Raw genomic sequence first — 19095 nt, forward strand, 5'->3', positions numbered from 1 at the left:
AGTTGTAGTAAGTTTGATCATCCTCTGACTTTTCAGATAGCTCCATTAAAGTCTCAATTTGCCCGATGCTTTATGCCCAAATACTTGCAAAACACAAACAACAGTGTTAGCATGCTAACATGCTAAACATCGCCTAAATTTAATTTTGAGCATGTTGGCATACAGATGTTAGCTTTGCTCAAAGCACCACTGTTCCTAACAGCAGCCTCACAAAGCTGCTCGTGTGGCTGCAGAGTTTTCATCTTTTTATGGTGTAATTTTGCTTTCAAGCTGCTTTTGTAGTAGAAGTGGAACTCTATCATCGTGTGCATCCATGCGGCGTGACGTCAGTGCCTGAAACGCTATCACAAGTACAGCTGCTCATGTCTTCTTTTGTGTCTCTGTTTTCCTCTTGCTGGTCACTGTGTCTGTATTTGGTCAAAGTAATTATCAGATGTGTAAACTCACAATTTCGGTTGGGTCATCCCATCTGTCCCAACAGAGCGATCAGATTTGAGTTAAATTAGAATTTCAATCGCATGGTCTGCCTCGTCCGTCTTTTGATGAATGGTGCTGTTGAGTCCTCGCTCCCTCTCGCTATTATTCTGCAGATCTGAATTAACCGCATATGTCAGGCTGCTCCTCAGGTCTCCCTGGCAACCAGCCCCGCCGCCAAAACAGGTCTTTCTCAACTCCCCGTCAGGTTTGGGATGGGCTCAAAGTTTGTGCGGATGTAGAAACTAACTGTTCGAGTTGTCGTGAATGTATGTGATGACAGCTGCACAGTAAAAGCACGTATATGTAGCCTGTATTGATACAATGCTGCAGTATTTTTATTCACACTAGTAAATTCTACATTTTACCAGACACTCTCTGTATTATTTAAAATAAACATGTCAGGTTTGCAAGTTGTGCTTCTCTGCCCGGAGGCCTCCTTTCTTAGCATGAGTAGGCAGATAAACTAGGCCTATTGTATCATGGTATCGTTTGTTGGATAATGATTGAGGAAAGCGCTGCAGGCTTTTGAGCTGGCAGATAGGCTGCCCTACTTCTAAATGTTATTTGGAGTCGTGTGTGCGCGCATTCATCTCACTGCTCTCATCTTGTTCCAGCGTGCTACATAGGAAGCCTCAAGGTCTCATTCTCCTGCTCCTATCGCTCAACCTCCTCCATACACTCATTCTCTTCATCTTCCTTTCATCGTAGCTGCATTTACTCTGCGTTCTCCCGCTCTTGTCTTAAATCAGTGTTGGTTTAAACATGCAGGAAGCAGCTGGGGTTTAAAAGCTTTGAGATCGAGTTGATGTTTAATCGCTCCTGACTTCACGGTGTCAACACCTCTATTAACTGCTTACTTCATCATATATTTGTAGCTGTGATATCTTCGTACTTTGAAATGGCTTAATACTGTTAATGAAGCAGTTTCACGTTTGCCACACAGCAAAAGCATGGCATGAGTGTGGCTGATATTACATTTAGACTGACAGCAAGAGTCAGCCAACCTTCCTCCTGGCCTGGGGTGGATGTGGGTCAACAGTTGCATGAATGGGAATCGTAGACGCACGCTGTCATCCAGCAACTTCCTTTCTTTTTTTGCAAAATATTTTGTAGTGAAAACCGTCTAAAATAGCATAATAATGACCATTGCACACCAAATGCAAGAAGCGAACATGCACACACCACGACCTGCGTCATTAAGAGTGAAGCGTGCACATGAGAGAATTTAACAAAGCAGTTGTGTACATGTGTGTGTGCTCATTCATCTCCCTGCTCTCATCTTGTTCCAGCGTGCCACATAGAAAGCCTCAAGCTCTCATTCTCCCGCTCCTATCGCTCAGCCTCCTCCCTGTTCTCTGATAAGAGAATTTAACAAAGCAGCCCTCAGTGCAGCAGGACCTGCAAGTCTGTAAAGTTTGATAAAGGTTGCAGTTTGTGACAAAACTTATCAGTATATCCTCTCATTGTATATTTAATTTTCTCAACTATCTTTGAGTCACTGTGAAACAGAGGGACGCTTAGATTTCCACTGTAGGAGCAGGCGACATCTGTCTGGTTAAGATGTGAAATCAATCATTTCTTTTTGCACAGAATTTAATCGGCCCGACTCATCCGGCATCCCAAAGATGCAATTCATCAACTTTAGTTGTAATGCGATGCACATGTGAAGCACGCATGTGAAATGTATACATATTGACATTTAAAGGACCTCCAACCGCCGCTCCAAAAAGAGACAGACAGAGAAACTCAGCTTCATTTTTAACTTGTGGGTGATCATGTAATGCAGATCTGTGTAATTCTTAGGTTTAGTGAAGGACCCAGTGATACAATTGGTACATTCACACAGTGCCATCCATACCTCCAACTGACCATTTTGTCTTCCTGTTGTCACTGAAACCTTTGTTTTTTCTGTTGAGTTTGATTGATGTGTGGTTCATGGATGCTTGCAGGAATCCAAGACCTGTCAGAGGGATTGTGCTTTTTCCTTCAGTCCACTGGGGACACAGTGGTTGCTCCCTGTTATACTCTAATTGGATAAATGTGGGCAAACTGCTGCTGCTCACAAGGACTCTGCCATCCACACAGCCGCTAACCAGATAGCGCACTCTCTGCTGTCCGAATGACGAGACTAATGTGACACAGATTAACAGCGTCTCCGTCTCACTGCTGTCCCCGCCTGTCAATCTCTGCACGTTCGTTAATGTCCGTCATTTAGGCAGCATAGGTTTTTAATAGATGCAGTAAAACCAAAGCTGTATTTTGAGTTGTTGATGGAATACAAAAGAAATTCTGCTGTGCAGTTTACTTTAGTGTTGTTTATGTAACTCACCGCTCCGCAGTGAAAGTTTGAGAGACTTTTGCTGCATTCATTGTTATCTCCACTTGCATCAACCCATCAGGGCAGAAAAACTGAATAGATAATGAGGGAGCAGACAACCCATAAGCCGTCTAATCATATGCACTAGAGGCATTAGCATATTTTTGGAACAGAATCTCAATTTCCCAAACTCTCTACTTTTTTTTTCTTATGCTTCTTTTGTATAATTTGATCCCAATTGGATTTCAGTGTAATCTTTCGCTAGTCTGCTTTCTCACTTTGTGTGTGTGTTTAGGGGTTAGGATAAAGCCTGTGCTCCTCAGATCTTTTTCTTATCTGTCTTGTCTCCCTGTCACCCCTTGCCACCACCTACTTTAGATATAATAAACTAGTACTGAGTGTGTTGTGACTTCCCAACATTATCCGGCCTCCATTATCCCAGCTCTAACTGTTACTGGACTGAACTTCTCTAACGTTTGGCCACAGTTAAAGCGGATTTGAGATGAAAAGATCTAATTTCCAGCATATTCAAAAGTTAGCTCCAGCCTGCACCACCTACTGTTACATCATGGTTTTGTCTTTCCAAATAAGAACTGAATTGTATTCCTGCAGCAGACACTGATGCAGGATTTTAGCCGCGCTACAAGCAGCAGCTCTCGGGATGGCAGTGTGGGTCAGTTGGTCTTCCGCTCTGATCCAGACTGAAATTTGTCAGTCACTATTGAGTGGAACTGCATGCAACTTTGTACAAACATTCATGGTCGAGACGGGAGTAGATTTTCATTCTTGTCCCATCCCACTCCCACAAACGTACTCCTGTTCTGTCCCAGTCACTTAATGAACAGTGAAGCTCCCATCCTGTGGGAATCTCTCAGGAATCCTGTGACACGCAGGTGCCCAGAGGATGAACCCTGCTGACTTTGGTAATCACCTGACTTTTCCTTGACATGTTTGCTTTTGAGTAAAATAGTCTCGACAACTTGCAATGAACCTTCAATGAACCTGCAATGAACACTAATGACATTCCCATCAGCCTCAGTTGTATGTTGTGTTGCTAATTAGCAAATGTTAGCATGCTAACACACTAACCTAAGATGGTGATTGTGGTTAACCTGTGAAACATCAACATGTTAACAGTGTCGTTGTGAGCATCTTAGCATGCTGACGTTAGCAGCCTCTCACAGCCGCTAGCACGGCTGCACAGTGATCATCTTGGTTATCACACTGCAGTCTGAACGCTGCTCATCTCCAGTACGTCCTTCGATTCTGCACAAAAGGCGTTCAGTGCTTTTGATCCATTTGATTGCCTCTAATCTGCTGCAGTGCGTTACTCACTGTGAATCACAGAGCCTCAGTGATAGAGGGCCTCCAAATGAAAACACTGACTTCGCTGCTTTTTTCCCACATGATTTGTGAATTGTATCATGACTTCTCTTCGGGGTGAATTCATATTTACTTTGACAAGCTGAAGGAAGCAGGAGGCGAGGGGAAAGAGCAGACAACAGTAAGTACAGTGGAGGTGACTGTCATCAATCAGTGCCATGTGTTGGAACACTTTGCTCAGCCTTCTGTTGTCAGACAAGTTGTCGCCGGTGTAGCAGCCTGCATGAGGAGCTGTCTCCGTCCTCTCAGACAAGGATTTAGGCTACTCATGATTGAGCTTTATGAAAGCTGTCATGCACTCTTAAAGCCTCCCTCAAAGAGGCTTTTTGGGACATGTTTACATGTAAGGCACAGATGGTGCCCATGATTCACACCCCGCGTTTAACCCCCTAGAACAGGCTTAACATGTGGTTAATCAGGCAGTTGCTCTTTGCCTCAGACCTGACATTGTTTTATTAACTGGTTCATCACCTACTTTCTTGTTTTCTCTGCTTTCCTTTCATCGTGCACCGCTCTCACACCAGCTGTAGGCTCCCCAGTGTCCTGTCCGTTCACATTTGCATTTTCCCTTTGTGATGGCAGACGTGTAGAGCACAATGTGGCAACAGATGAAATGCAATGCAAATGCAAACACGTACATACACACAAGGCACTAACAGATTCTAGGTTATCATTAATCTCTGTTTCTGTACAGGAAAATTAAATGATTAATCCTCCAATTTTAAGACATTTGAAAAATATAATTATCATAGTAGTGTTGAGCTGCAATGATTATTTTCTTTTTGAACTGATTAATTGTTTAGACTATGACATTGATTGAATAGTAACACAAACTGTATTTTTACAGTATATGGATGTAGATCGATGAACTGGGTGCTGGGATTTGCGGGCCTGTGATCTGACATCATTTGTCCCAGTAATCCTATTATTCTGACTGCAGCGTTGCCAGACTGCTGCATTGGACAGAGCCACACTCAGCATCACTCACTGTATCAACTCTGGTCCTCAGCTTAACCTCACGCTGCAGGATGCTGTCGCCCCATTGCCTAATTTTATTTGTTAACCTGCCAGCATGTCTACATTTTGACAACAGTTTGGTTTCAGTTTTGATTGATTTCTAAAAAAAATGTACCAGACACCCTTACTGAGGCCAGAAAGACTTCTTTATATTATTGGCTGGATGACTTCTGAATGACACCCGGACAGCTTGGCTTGTTGAGCCAGTGAAGCACTTTATAGATGATATGCAGATATTTACAAGCTCTAGAAAGCAGTGGCATCCGTGCTCTGCTGCAGACCAAGATTATCCATCACTAGTCTGGTGTTACAGTGTACAAATGTGTAAGTTTACAAGACCAGTGCAGAGCTTACAGGCAAAACAGAAGAAACAAAATCATTTATCAGAGAGAGATTATGATGTAACTCATCATAATCTCAGCACGCATGAGCTGCTAGAACTATGCTATAATTAAGATTCCAGATTCATTCCACAGGTCTACAAATGCTAATTCAATACTTGCACATTTTTATCTGACTAATTAAACCTGATGTCTGTTATCCCCTCCAGACATGTATAAAGACACAAACACACTCGGCTTTGAATGATAATTTGTGTCTGCTTTTTTCCACAAAAGTTCAATTAACAAGAAAAATTCTTAAAATTACATCTGATCCTTCTCTCACTTTGTGAAATCTGTGAAAATGCTAATGTTTTTTTACTTCAAAGGTTTAACTAGTGGACACGAGATGTCTCCTGCTTCTCTGAAAAGTCTATTGCTGGACCATGACTGGCTTCCAAGCTAGATTTGATGTCAGAAGATCGTGCTCCAACATGCACGTTAAACTCCCATTTAACACATTTTGAATGGAGCGGGACCTTTGGAACATAGGCCCTCATTAAGGTCCAGGTCTGGATTATTGCGAAGCAGAACCTGCATGTTCCATCACTATCAAATCTATACAGTCCTTTAGACCACTATAAGTGTTACGTGTCTTACTATGAGAAAAGCTAGTGCAATCAGTCACTGTGTTAATGTAGATTTAATTCCATCCACAGACACACCAGTGGACAAAGTGGACTATTCCCACCTAATATGAACGTTTCTTACCACTACCACACCAACAGTGACCTGCTGATTATATTCTGCCGAATTCTCTTTGATTTCAGTGGAGTTACTGGTGGCTCAGATTTGCATTTCATGGAAACACAGTCACTGCCTCTTCATGCAATAACTTGGAAGAGGATTAACATGACATTTCTGTCAGTCTGGAGACTGCAGGTGTACTTTACCTTCTCCATTTTTCCAGACGTTAGGAAGTGTCTGCTTGAATCCCCCTTTTTTAAAACATGTTGACACAGACTAGATAATTTATGAAATGTAAATGATTACCTTATGAACACTTTGCACATGTGGAGTTTGTACTTAGTGTGCATCCATGTGCACCTTCCCCCTGAATCTCATTGAGAGTGAGTGCTGGACATGGTCAGGTTGTTCCTTTGTATTTCTTCCATGTCCCATGTGACTAGCCCTGAGTAGCCCCTGTCAGCGCTCTGGGACTGGCCGTCCTTTCACCGCGCCTGTCGGTGACTCACTCAGGCGTGGGTCCATTCACACTGCAAGGGCGCCTACGCTGAAGGAGTGACTGCCTGAGCACGCGCCGGGGCTTAGCTGTTTCCTCTGACAAGCCTGCTTCAACTGCGGCTGATTCCTCTCCAAAGGAACGGGTTGACTCATCCCGCATCGCATTAGAGTTTCCCTCCATGCCAGCTTTTCTTCCAGACCTTGCTGCTTTGGTTTGAGACAGAAGGCCACAATGATGATCAATAAACTGTACCACATGGTCTGATGTAATGGCTGCCCCGAGTTCGTGTGCTTTGCTTCCTTCCCTGCGTCTGTTCAGACGTATTAACATGGGCCGGGGTTGATCAATTCTGTCTGTCAGCCACTACAAACACACTTGCAGTGCAAGTAATGAAAGTCATTTATCTATAGAAGTCACAGCTGTAGCTCCCAGATGGAGCTAATGCAGTGTCAGTGCCAGCTGTGGTTGCTTATCGGTCTTCCAGGATTTTATCACTAAAATCAAGAGTAAATATGCTGAAAAAAGAGCCAGAAAAATGCCAACAGAAAATAAGACCTTTCAATCAAAACTCCACCAAACTCTACTTTAATAAAAGGCCGTTTCACAATAAAAGCCTCAGTTGTTTGCTGTAAGTTCCAGTGTTGCGTGCAACCCCGCTGTCATGCAGAAGCCCCCATTAAGCAGCCCTGTAAACAGGCTGTTTCCTTTAGCACCCTCTCTCCCTGAGGACCTGACTGCTGCTGCTCACTGGAGGCTGCCAACAGACCGGAGCCCAGGAGTCCAATCCATAATATCTGCACTCAGGCGGAAACCTCTCACGTGGGCAGAAACAGGCACCAGCAAGCATGTAAATGCACGCAGGCTGCTTATCTAGCTCTCGCATCTTCTTCTTTTTCCAAACATACCACTGCCAGCGTGCACAAACACCGACTCCCGTCCGTTTCAAATGTAGGCCAAGGTCGTCGTCCGTGGCAACTGTTGAGGTAATTGCTGCCTTATCACACTCCTGCTGACTAATGATGAGACGTGCCAGTTCACTCTGGAGGTTTGGGAGCGGGGGACATGGGAGTCATGGCGTCCTCCCTGTTTGGCCGCGAGGCTGAGAGGCCTTTCTGAAAACACCGCTCGCGGGGTGAGAGGCTAGTTGAGCAGCAGTAATTAAAGCTCCAATTTTTAGCTGGATTAATGTGACATTGTGAAAAGCAGCAGCCTGATTGCCACAACACGTGTTTCTTTCTTTTAAAAAAAAAAGGCAGTGCAGTCGGTGTTTAACAGAAAATAAGAGTGCTAATTTTATTTCAGATTGTTTCCTGCTACTTTGATTTACAAGAAGTCTCCTTTCACGTTAAATGCCAGGCTGCTTGGACAGCTGTTGTGTTTCTCAGCTTAGTTCTGCTCCCAACAGCCATCTCTTTGTGGACTGAACTGGGGGGAAAAAAGCGGTGAAATTCCTTGGAACTCCCCAAATCCTGAGAATTGTAATGAAGAGGTTGCTAGGTTGCGATCTATAGGGCCTATTGTCTGCTCCTGTATGGATTCAATGGTACTACAGGGGAGCATCAATGACCCACATTGCACTCCACATTCCACTGCTTTTCAGGATCAGTGAAGGGGAGTGGGGGGTTGCCCATAATTTGTTATTCCATGATTTGGTTTGCAAAACCTAAATCCTGCTCATTTAGCCACTCTAAAAATATCCATGAAAAGGAGGAGAAAAAAATGTGGCCGTTTCCTTTAAAATGTACCCAAAGTCAGACTTTCAAGGCTGAGCCAAATAACATTAACTGAAGGACTCGGAGGCCTTTCATTAAGTCTGTTGACAGGTACCTTTTGGAACCAGAAGGTTTACTTTACAGTATCTGCAGTATAACTGCCTCCTGAATGACTGGGAGCTCTGTTCCCAAAACTGCTGTCCCTCTTAGAAACAGTCCCTCGTGTCTTCTGGGTCGTCCTCTACAGTTTGCTCTGAGACTCAGGTTTGATAAGATGTCCAGCGCCCAATCGAGAGATTACCAATAATACTTGTAAGAATTCCTCTTGAATACAATTGGACGTGGATAACAGTGAGTAAATGTGTTGGAAATCTAAGTGTAGTCTTGCATAAAGACTGGAAGCGGGGGGGAAACAGCGAGCCTGAATTTTGTAAACTTCATTAAAATCTTACCTTAACTAACCGTCTCCTGGCTGTAACTTCATTTTTAATGTGCAGACAAGGCCGCATCAGTTGTGTCTGCAGTGGCTAATACATGCTGGCAGAATATATTCGTTTTAAGTTGCTAAACGGAGCTGTTAGATTGTCAGTTGTGGAGTAATGAAACATAATAAGAAGCTTTACTCCAGGACTGCAGTAATGTAACGAGCCAGTGGAGCTTCGTGCAGTGTGTCGACTTGTTTGTAGGTTGTCTCCGTTCAAACAGGTGCAGCCATTCAAAATGAGGTGCAGTATCTTTATGTTTTAGTTCAGGCTTCTGGTGTGCTGCAGATCACCGTGAACCAATCAACATCCTTAGAGCCAAGCGTAAATACACAAAGAGGAAGCCTAAAGCAGCTGATCTGGAAGCTGTCACATTCAGCTCTCGATGGCTCTCAGATATTAAGGAGTGAATAAAGTTGGGATGTGCTCATAGCTGGTTATTCATGAAGAAACTGTCACATCAAATCCTATTGTCCTGGCTTGCTCAGATGTCACTAATAAAAAGTGAATGGCCTCCTGTCTCATCTGGTTTGATCTTGTATCACGTCTGTTTTTAAAGCAGCGAAATTTATTACGCAGGGTTGGAAAACTTCTGCTGAGAGCCAGCTTTCCCTTCCTTCATTTTGTGCACATAGCAACAGCCATCACCATTCAGTCTGACACTTTCATAATAGATTGCAGAGAGGAACGCCGGCTGAAATTTGTTACGCTGTCTGGCAAGACTGATGAGTCTGACGGCTTAAATGCACCATCCAGACCGGCAGAGATTTGAAATAAACGCTCTCGCTCGGTTTGCGGTAAGCTTCGACATCGCTGTAACACTGCGACGCTCATAGTTTTAAGGTGGAAGACAAATCTTTTAAGAGTGCTTCTTGCAACATACAGCCCGCATCCTTTGCATGCCTGTTCAGTCCATGTGTTAGTCACACATTACTTGTTACATTACGTGTATTATGTGTCAAACATAATTCAGAAACTTTCAGAATCCGTAGCGGCGGCGTGAAGTAAACTAAGCTCTCCTCTGGAATATTCTCATGCCTTCTAACCTGACGTGCTGAGGCTTAGGGGAACTTATGTCATGAGCTTTTAATTGTTTTGTTCTGCCGTTGGTAACAGGAAAACCATAACAATGCAAGTGCATTAAAAGCCTGAATATTTCACAACACTTGGCACTTAAGCAAAGAAAATATAAAAATTTCATACTCGGAATGAAGTGGCAAAATCCCTCTTTACTTCACCAGAATCATAAACTGTGAATTATAAACGAGCTGTGGGTGAATGATTTGACACTGATGTGTTGGGAAAGGTAGGAAGTGCCTGACTTTGCAGGTGTGTGCAGGTCGTCTAGGTATGCAGTGTTTGTCTTGTTTTCCATCTTTTCACTCTTTCTCATTGGCTTCAGCAAGGTTTTGTCCCCAGGTGTCCTGTCTGACTTTAACAGGCTAACTTTATTAGCTTGCCAGCAGAAATGCTTTCAGTGTGTATTTGATGGCGCTGCAGCAGCATGCAGTGCAGTGTATGGATGATTAACATTACATGTACTTCATACTCGTGTAGTTTGTGACAGATGTGCGCTGGCTGGTGCTTGTCATGTTTAGTTACCAGTGTGTTCAAGTAAGTTAGCACGCTGCTCCCTGAGCATATATTGATAATGTAAGCTGTGACTGCAACTAACAAGCTGCACACCATTTCCCTGATACATCTATGAATAATTAATCTAAAAAGTGTTGGAAAATAGTAAAAAACATACTTATTTTCCTTGTTGATGTCATTAAATTTCTTTTTTTTCTTCAAGCAATGGTCCCAAAGCCAAACATTCAGTTTTCAGTGGTGTTAAACCATGAAATCCTTACAAAGGAAAAGCCGCAACCAGAGAATTTTTAGCCTTTTTGCCAGCAAATGATTTAAACAATTGATTGATCAACAAAATAGATGCAAATTAATTTTCCGTCAGTTAATAGCCGCAGCTCTCGTATAAGCGTATGGGAAATGGTAAGTATCTGGTCGGGAAAATATGAAAGATGAATCTATTTTCATCTTTTTTTATTGCAAGATTGCATCCACTCTGCCATCTGAGAATAACAACAACAAAGCAAAAAGAAAAATATGATTAAAAGAAACAGAAGCAACCTGAGCACCCAAACAATAATCCAGTCCACAGAGATACACGTTACAGTGAGAGGACGAGTCTGACAGACAGCGAGCAGAACCACGTCCTTAACGCAGCAAAGTGATCCCAGAGAGCGTTTAATCCAGACGTCCAGGTCGATCGTGGACAAACAGCAGGATAGGTTTCCTGAATTTCTGATGGATTTTTCTGGTGTTATGTCAAGCTTGGAGCTTAACCTTATATATCATAGCAAGTTCAGTTCAATTCAATTCAATTCAATTCAATTCAATTCAATTTTATTTGTATAGCGCCAAATCACAACAGAAGTTGTCTCAGGACACTTTCCATATAGAGCTGGTACAGACCAAGCTCTTTTATCTACAAAGAAACCAACAATTCAGACACTGTACTGCTGCTCTAATATAGTGTCTTTTCTAAATATTGATATGTGTTTGAGAGTATGTGTTTCTTCCACATTAACAGATATTTTTCTGCTGTAATGAGACAAAAATTAACAAAGATCAGTTTGGGATTGCAAGAGTTTGTGAAGCACCTTCAGATAAATTCAAACTGACGGTCTGGTTTCATCAATGTGTGTTAAGTGTTAAGTGTGTTAAGTAATCAAATACCTGTTCGCAGGACCTCACCACTCTGGGGCATAACACGTAGCTGTGGGGGAGGAACATAAGTAATTAAACTTGTGCTGAGGCCAAAATAATTGGAAAGCCAGGGCTGGAAAAATAAAGTGACCTTTGGAGAGAAGCATTAATGCATTTATGAACTTATTGGAGATAAAGGAAGGAGCAGTCTGTATTTAGCAGTTTAATTAAAGGGTAGAGGAAAAGCTTTACATTTGTTTCCTTCCTCCAAAAGCATTGTTAATTAATGCATTATATTTTCTCTCCTCTGACAACCTTTAACTGTCTTTTTCTCAGTTTCGAGGCTCCGTCTTTGGAAGGTTTATACCCGAAAATCATTATTCTGCTCAGTCACCTTTCTTTGAATTGCCTCATCTCGTTATTTGCCCCAGAGCAGATACTGTACTCTCTGTATCTGTGGCTTTGGCACAGGGTTCATAAGCACACTGCAAAGGAGATAAATGACGCTCATCGCCCGCTTTTTGGTTTCACACTTTGACACTTCGCTTTCATCTCGCCACCACCATACCACTTCCCTTTGCAGCACGAGCGTTTCCTCATTCCTCCTCTTTAAACCCCGGCTAGCATCTCTGTCCCTGTGGTGTGTTTCCTCGTCTCCCTCTCTAAACCTATTCTCCATTTAATCAGCTCTCTCAGGACTCCGCTCTGTATAATTAGAGACTGAAACTTTAATCACCATGGATCCAGGGCAGGGAGAGCAGGGCATTTCAAACAGACACAAGTGGAAAATTGACATGAAAGAAGGTGTGGAATCGTATAACCGAATGTGACAAAAATGGCTTCATTCAAGTGGTGACATTTGTTTACTGTCAGTCTGTGCACACATTCACAGGCGGTGAGGACACATCCTACGTCCACACAAGGCAAATAAAAGCCAAACTGTGTTATAATCATGTCTGGTAGGTCTTGACTTGCTCACAATGCTCAGCTAATTGTTCCATGGCAGCACTGTGCAGCCAGATGAAAAGGTCACAGTTTGCAGGAGGTCCTTACACAACGACAGCTGTCTCCTCACCTCCTCTCCTTCTGTCTCCTCCTATCTGCTCACCTCTCCCCTCATCATTTCTCTTTTACCATCTTTGTCGTCTTACCCTTGCCTTGTCTCCGTAATGGCATTCATTTGACTCTTTCTATAATGGACACAGTCTCTCCTCTCTTCCCTTTACTGATTCATCTGGCTGGAGACCATTCACTGTGCTATATATTAACATTATGGCAGAAAGTGGGAAACAGCAGACTGGATTTTTATTGTTTCCTGGGAAACTCTGCCAGCTCCAGTGGGAAGTGCTGCCCACTTTGTCTGCAGCAGCTTTGAAAAATGAAGGAAAATTGTCCAAACCTTGACTTTTTACCTCAATTCGTTATCTAGATCTTGACGCTTTAGTGAATATATCGCTTAAATTTGGGAGGAAAATATGGCAAGAGTTAGTCTGGCCTTCAGACTTCAGAGGTTTCAGTTTATGTATTGTGCGAATTGTGTGACGAAAATGAAAGGCAGTGAAAAAGCTCTAAAAAACGTGCTGCACACTACAGTCTTAGCCCAAACAGCAGGCTGACACGGTTATCAACTAGCTGGTGAACATAGTGAAGTATTCAGCAGCTTAAGAGCTTGGGCTTGATCAGATGACCAGAAACACCAGACTCCAGGTGAATGCTAATGTTTCTCCAGAATTGCTGGATGTGCTAATAAGCAACTGTATATGTATAAAAGAGCAGGTTTACAATTAACTGTCACAATGCAATTTAATGGCTAATCAAGCAATTGGACAGACATTTGGGAAATATACTTATTCACTTTGTCACTGAGAGTGAGGGTAGAAGATTGATACCACTCATGTCTTTAAGCTAAATGAAGCTACAGACAGGAGACAGTTAGCTTATCTTAGCTTAGCATAAAGAAGATGTTCCAAACAGGCGTTTTTTGGAGCATTGCACAGCTTTCTCAGTCTTTAGTTGCTCCTGTCCCAACCTGTTTGAAATGTGTTGCTGCATCAAATTCAGAATAAGGGCCGGCAAGCTGCCTCTATTGTTCCACTCTTTATGCTCAGCTAAGCTAACCACCAGCCGGCTCCAGCATCATATTCAACAGACAGGTGTTAGCATGGTGTCAATCTTCTCATTTGATTCTCAACAAGGGAGCAGAGTCAAGCTATCCTTTTAATACGTGTGAAGCCAGAAAGCTGGTTTCCGCTGCGGTCGACTTGCACCACGCTTCGCTTCCTCTTTGACCTTGTGCAGGCCACAGGATGAAACCAGCTTTATGCATGGCTCAAAAGTCAAACACCTGCATTTTGTAACATGATGGATGGCTGTGGCCTGACAGTCCCACTGCAGGCCTTGATAGCTGGTAGCTAACAAGAGCTGAACCCTGCTTCATGTTTTAAAATGACACTGATTTGAGTCGACAGGCCAGACTCACTAAGTTCCTGAGCAGTGAGCCTGGCCAGCTGACGAGGTGGAAACGTGCTAGTCGCTCAGTGCAGACACAGCTGTTGTGTACCACTCAGCTAACAGAATGGAGACAAACCTACATGCTCAGCCTTACTTACTTAAGGTTGTTGTTTAATTTAGCCGTTGTGGTTGATGTTTTGTGCCGCTGAGAAGCAGAAACGCGGCTCAGCTGTACTTTTATAACGTGATACTTATCAGCCAGGAGGATTAATGAGGTAAACTGCCAAGGTTTAACGCTATAAGCTGCATAAAATCAGTCTCACTACACTTATTTTGACCTGTTGTGTGTTGTGTTTTCATTACAGTCAAGGTGAAGTAGGACAAACTTTGTTGTTCAGCGTCCTTTCTCATTTCTCTGGCATCCGAGAGCTGCAGAGAAGTTATTTTTTCTGCTGGCTTGGCTACAAATATTCATCAGACTTTATCAGTGCTCCTATTGTGAGCTGCCAAGCTATTAAAGATGCTGATATATTAAAGTGCACTGCAGATCATGTTTTAATGCTGACAGATTGTTCCTACTCATGCCCTTAATTCTGTAAGCATGCCAAATATGCAGGAGGACGTCCGCTCGTTGCAGAGGGATTCTCCCATATTTTACCCTTCTCTCCTGCTGTCCTCACGTTGAAATATTTTCCCAAAAATCTCCTGGATTTTTAACCTCTCTTGAGAAAATGCAATAACAATGTCGGCTATAATGCTGACAGGAGGTATAACCACATATTTGATGCGTTTGCTACATTCCCCTCCAGTACAGCAGGTGGCAGCATGTAGAACATTAGCTTTGACATCTAGTGATATTCACTCAAATTGCATCTGTGAAGAAGATGAAGACGAAGGCGAAAAGGTTGCGCCAGTATCTCACCAAATGTGAGGAGGCTTATCTGTAGTTAATGAAGAGCAACGATGGTCACAGTCTGTTGGTTGAATATGCCACACGAATTTTAATATATCTAAATGGTTGCCAAGCTCTTGCGACATTATGGCTGATTTATCAGGTATCTTTGTTCAGTTACAGTATGTGTAATCAGATGAAACCAAATGGTCTGAAATGTTGAAGAGTTTTGGCTTATTTCATACAGGAAAGAGAGAATGCTTTTGTTATGTAATGCCACTGTTCTGATGCACTGCTTTTTGTCTGCTTTTCCTAGTATGAATTCAAGGCCAAGAACATCAAGAAGAAGAAGGTCAGCATTGTGGTGTCTGTGGACGGGGTCAAAGTGATGCTGAGGAAGAAGCAGAAGGTGAGTCTCTTTTGACTAAAACCACTTCCCACTGGATTCGGAAAGCCAGAGTCTGTAACACTGAGCAAACAAAAGATGTTTGGCAGCTTTAAATGAGGCCAGTTTGAGCGTATTAGTGATCATTTAACTTTTTTTAATATGAGATGCTTCGTCTGTCTGTCAAACAGAGGAAAGAATGGACATGGGATGAGAGCAAGATGATGATCATGCAAGATCCCATATACAGGTTAGTGACACCTCTCAACCTCTGACACTTTAATATGTTCATACTGCGTGTAAAACAAATTTAAAATCTTGCTATCTTTGCCACTTTTTCATACACCCAGGGGATTAAACTGTCTGATGTCAATCCGTTCTCTGCACTCAGCATGTTCTTGTTAGCTTTAAGCGGAGTAATTACTGTGAGTATACTGCAGATAGCACGTACCGTATGTCTCTCAGTGGAAATAAGATCCTTCGACTCGGCCTCGGCGGAGGAAGCTGAGACTTGCTTTGTAGGCCATCCCATGTACTTCACCATGCAGGACTAATGTGCTTGAATGTACAGTACTTTAAATGCCAAATGCAGTTAGCCTCATAAGGCAGTATAATGAATTATCTATAGCTTGTGCATGTAGATGGTAGAGCATATGTTTATATACTTTAAAGCATGTAATTTTTCCAGTGGAGGTACCACTTTTAGATTATATTTACAGTAATCTGGTATTTAAAACCATTTGGACAACAGAACGTCGCTTCCTTAGACAAATATCTCACCAAGACATTCATTCAGGGCCTCGACATCCCGGTGATGGATCCTGTCAGCCAATCATCAACAAGCCTGTGAAGCTGTCAGTCACTGCAAAACAGCTCACGGCAATTAAACTGTAAACTGTTTCTAAACAATACTACCTGTCAGGTGGTGAGAGGAGAAGGGAGATTCAGGCGAGAGAGCGTGAGAAAAAAAACTGAAGTGAGTTAATGAGAGGAGTTTCACTTGTTCTTTTTTTGTCTGCTTAAAATAAGCAGTTATATCTCGGAAGGAAACCTCTTCATGGAAATGGAAATCTCAGAGAAGGGAAGTCGTGGGTGGCCGCTTAAAAGTGTCGTAACATTAAACATCTAACCAACTTGTGTGTGTGTGTGTGTGTGTGTGTGTGTGTGTGTGTGTGTGTGTGTGTGTGTGTGTGTGTGTGTGTGTGTGTGTGTGTGTGTGTGTGTGTGTGTGTGTGTGTGTGTGTGTGTGTGTGTGTGTGTTGTAAATTATGCATAAATCTGTGGGAGGATCTCATTTGGAAAAGCCACGCCTCAGCAAGGGGCCGTGTGTTAAATATAGTTATCATTGCTCGTGTTTGTGTGCGTGGGGGTGTGTGTTTATGCGGTGGGGATGTATCTATGTGACTTTCCCTGGTAGATGGTCATAATTTGCTTGCCTGGTTGCCAGCGGTTTTATAGCAGTGGAGCTAAAGATGGAGATGCAGGGGCTGACCCGGTGCTCTGCTGGTTTACTGCAGAGTGTGCTGTTGCAGGGTTGCTGGCAAGGACAGAAGCAGGCGGGACAGTGTGCTTGTACAGGATAATACACAGGGAACTTAGAGTAGTGCGGTGCTGTATGTGAAGTATAACACTGTAAAAATCCTCCTATATCTGCATGAAGTTAGTTGATGGTCCCTTGTTTAATATCCGGGTTCAATGTAACTTGTTATTAGGAGGTACTAAGGTGAAGGGTGGATGATGTAATCAATAAATACAAATTCATTATGTTTTCCAGGATTTTCTACGTGTCTCATGACTCCCAGGACTTAAAGATCTTCAGCTACATCGCGAGAGATGGTTCCAGTAATTCCTTCAGATGTAACGTCTTCAAGTCAAAGAAAAAGGTACAGCTGTGTTGTTTTTGGCAGCCTGTTTTAATTTTAGTCTTAGTCTAGTCTTTGTGTCAAGCTGTCATTTTAGTTTTCATTAGTAACCTACCGCAGCTACAAACGACACGAAATAACGTTATAACATTTCGTCTTGTCTCGTTTTAGTCAACGAAGATGAAGAGACATTTTAGCTGAGTTTTTATTTTGTAAACCACATTTAGTCTCGTTTTTATTCGTCAACAATATTGCACTATATATTTAATTTAACGTGTGTCGTCACGTGAGTGGCATTTACGTTGCGTCTCGTCTCGTTTTCGTCACTTGATAAAGGTTCTTTGACAATGATATTTAGTGACAATTTTTGTTGACAAAAGCAACACTAGTACAGCCTGACTGATTTCAGAGCTACGCTGTGAGAGTTAAAGAAACCGTCTGACATTTTCAAAAACACGCTCATTCACCTTCTTGCCGAGGGTTAGATTAATACCTCTCTTATGTCTGTACGCTAAATATGAAGCTCAAGTCAGCACACAGACAGTTAGCTTAGCTTGTCTTAGCGTAGCTTAGCATAAAGACACATTAAAGTAAATGGTGGACATTTTCTAAAATCAGCTTGTTTTCGTCTAGAATTTGATTCGAGGATCAATACCACTTACATCTGTTCCATTACATATAAGCTAGCAGGTTATTAGCTTAGCTTAACATAACAACTGGAAACAAGGGCTAACAGCAAGCCTGGCTGTGTCCCAAGGTAAAAAGAAATGACCTACCAGCACCTCTAAAGCAGCCGGTCTTTATACTAAGATAAGCTAACCGTCTCCTTGCTGTACCTTCACATTAAAGAGTGGTATCAGTCTTCTCATCTCACTTTCAGTGAGAAAGTCTTAAAGTAATATTTCGCAAAATGTTCCCAAACATGTAACCACAGATAAAGAAGTGATCATCATTAAATAACACTTTCCTGCAGAATCGGCTTCATGCACAGCTATACCGCTGCTCTTATGTTTCATCATCCAGATAACTGGAATTGAAACCATCAATCAGCAATCACACAGGCAGAAACCCATGAAAGTAGAGGAGATAACAATTTCACCAGCTGCAGCAGCATCATCTTACTCTAATGCAGCCGTGAGACGTGTTTCTCACGGCTGCATTAGATTACTTCGATTAGATAGCTTTTCCTTAACTGAAAAAAAACCTGTGCACTTTTCCTCTTACCATCCAATTTGCTGCTGTCACTGGTCCTTGATGTAAATCCCCCAGCTGAATACAGTGAGTGCTCAGTACACTGTGGGCCATACCACAGCAGACTTAAATGTGATCCGCCTCAGTTTTCTGTGCACAGCTAGCCGTGACTGAGTGTTGTTTGTATTCTGTGTTTTTCTATCATTTAAGAATTAATTTCCTGATCATGTCAGTTCAGTGAATCAATTTTGGCTTAAAATTTTTATCTTAAATTCAATTTCCGGTGGCTTAGCTAATATCCGGTGGCTTACCACTGCAGACCTATAGCCTGCAGTGAATACAGAGTAGATGCACTCAAGGACAAGGATTACTGCTGCATATTTCAGGCGAGCGTCTCTTCACCTTTCCCCAGTGTGAGCTCTTTTCACGAGTGTTGCTGCAGTTGTTGTAAGTTACTGCTGTCTTGGCTCAGAGATCTGTCATTATCAGTCAGCTGTAATGAGAATTGCTCCACAGATGTGATATTATTAAACTCTGAACCGGGGGTATTCGCCTGCATGCGAAGGGTGGCTGAGAGCGTGCATGTTTTTTAGTCCATCCAAAGACTGCAGCAGGTGATTTCACCGTCTTAAAGCAGACAGGAGGGGCTGA

General features: G+C 42.6%; 1 protein-coding gene across 2 annotated transcripts in view; it reads left to right on the top strand.

Moving 5' to 3' along the window:
- Window positions 1-19095, top strand: part of LOC139348429 (carboxyl-terminal PDZ ligand of neuronal nitric oxide synthase protein) — a 48319-nt gene that overhangs the window by 8475 nt on the left and 20749 nt on the right. For both annotated transcript variants that reach the window (XR_011603401.1, XM_070988527.1), the window contains exons 3-5: window positions 15323-15415; window positions 15583-15641; window positions 17166-17274. Coding sequence is in view for 1 of the 2 variants with exons in the window: in XM_070988527.1 (XP_070844628.1) it covers window positions 15323-15415; window positions 15583-15641; window positions 17166-17274 (261 nt within the window). In the remaining variant the exon portion in view is untranslated. The remainder of the gene's footprint in view (window positions 1-15322; window positions 15416-15582; window positions 15642-17165; window positions 17275-19095) is intronic.

The sequence above is a fragment of the Chaetodon trifascialis genome, chromosome 20, assembly GCF_039877785.1.
Source record: "Chaetodon trifascialis isolate fChaTrf1 chromosome 20, fChaTrf1.hap1, whole genome shotgun sequence".
In the NCBI taxonomy this organism is placed as follows: domain Eukaryota; kingdom Metazoa; phylum Chordata; class Actinopteri; order Chaetodontiformes; family Chaetodontidae; genus Chaetodon; species Chaetodon trifascialis.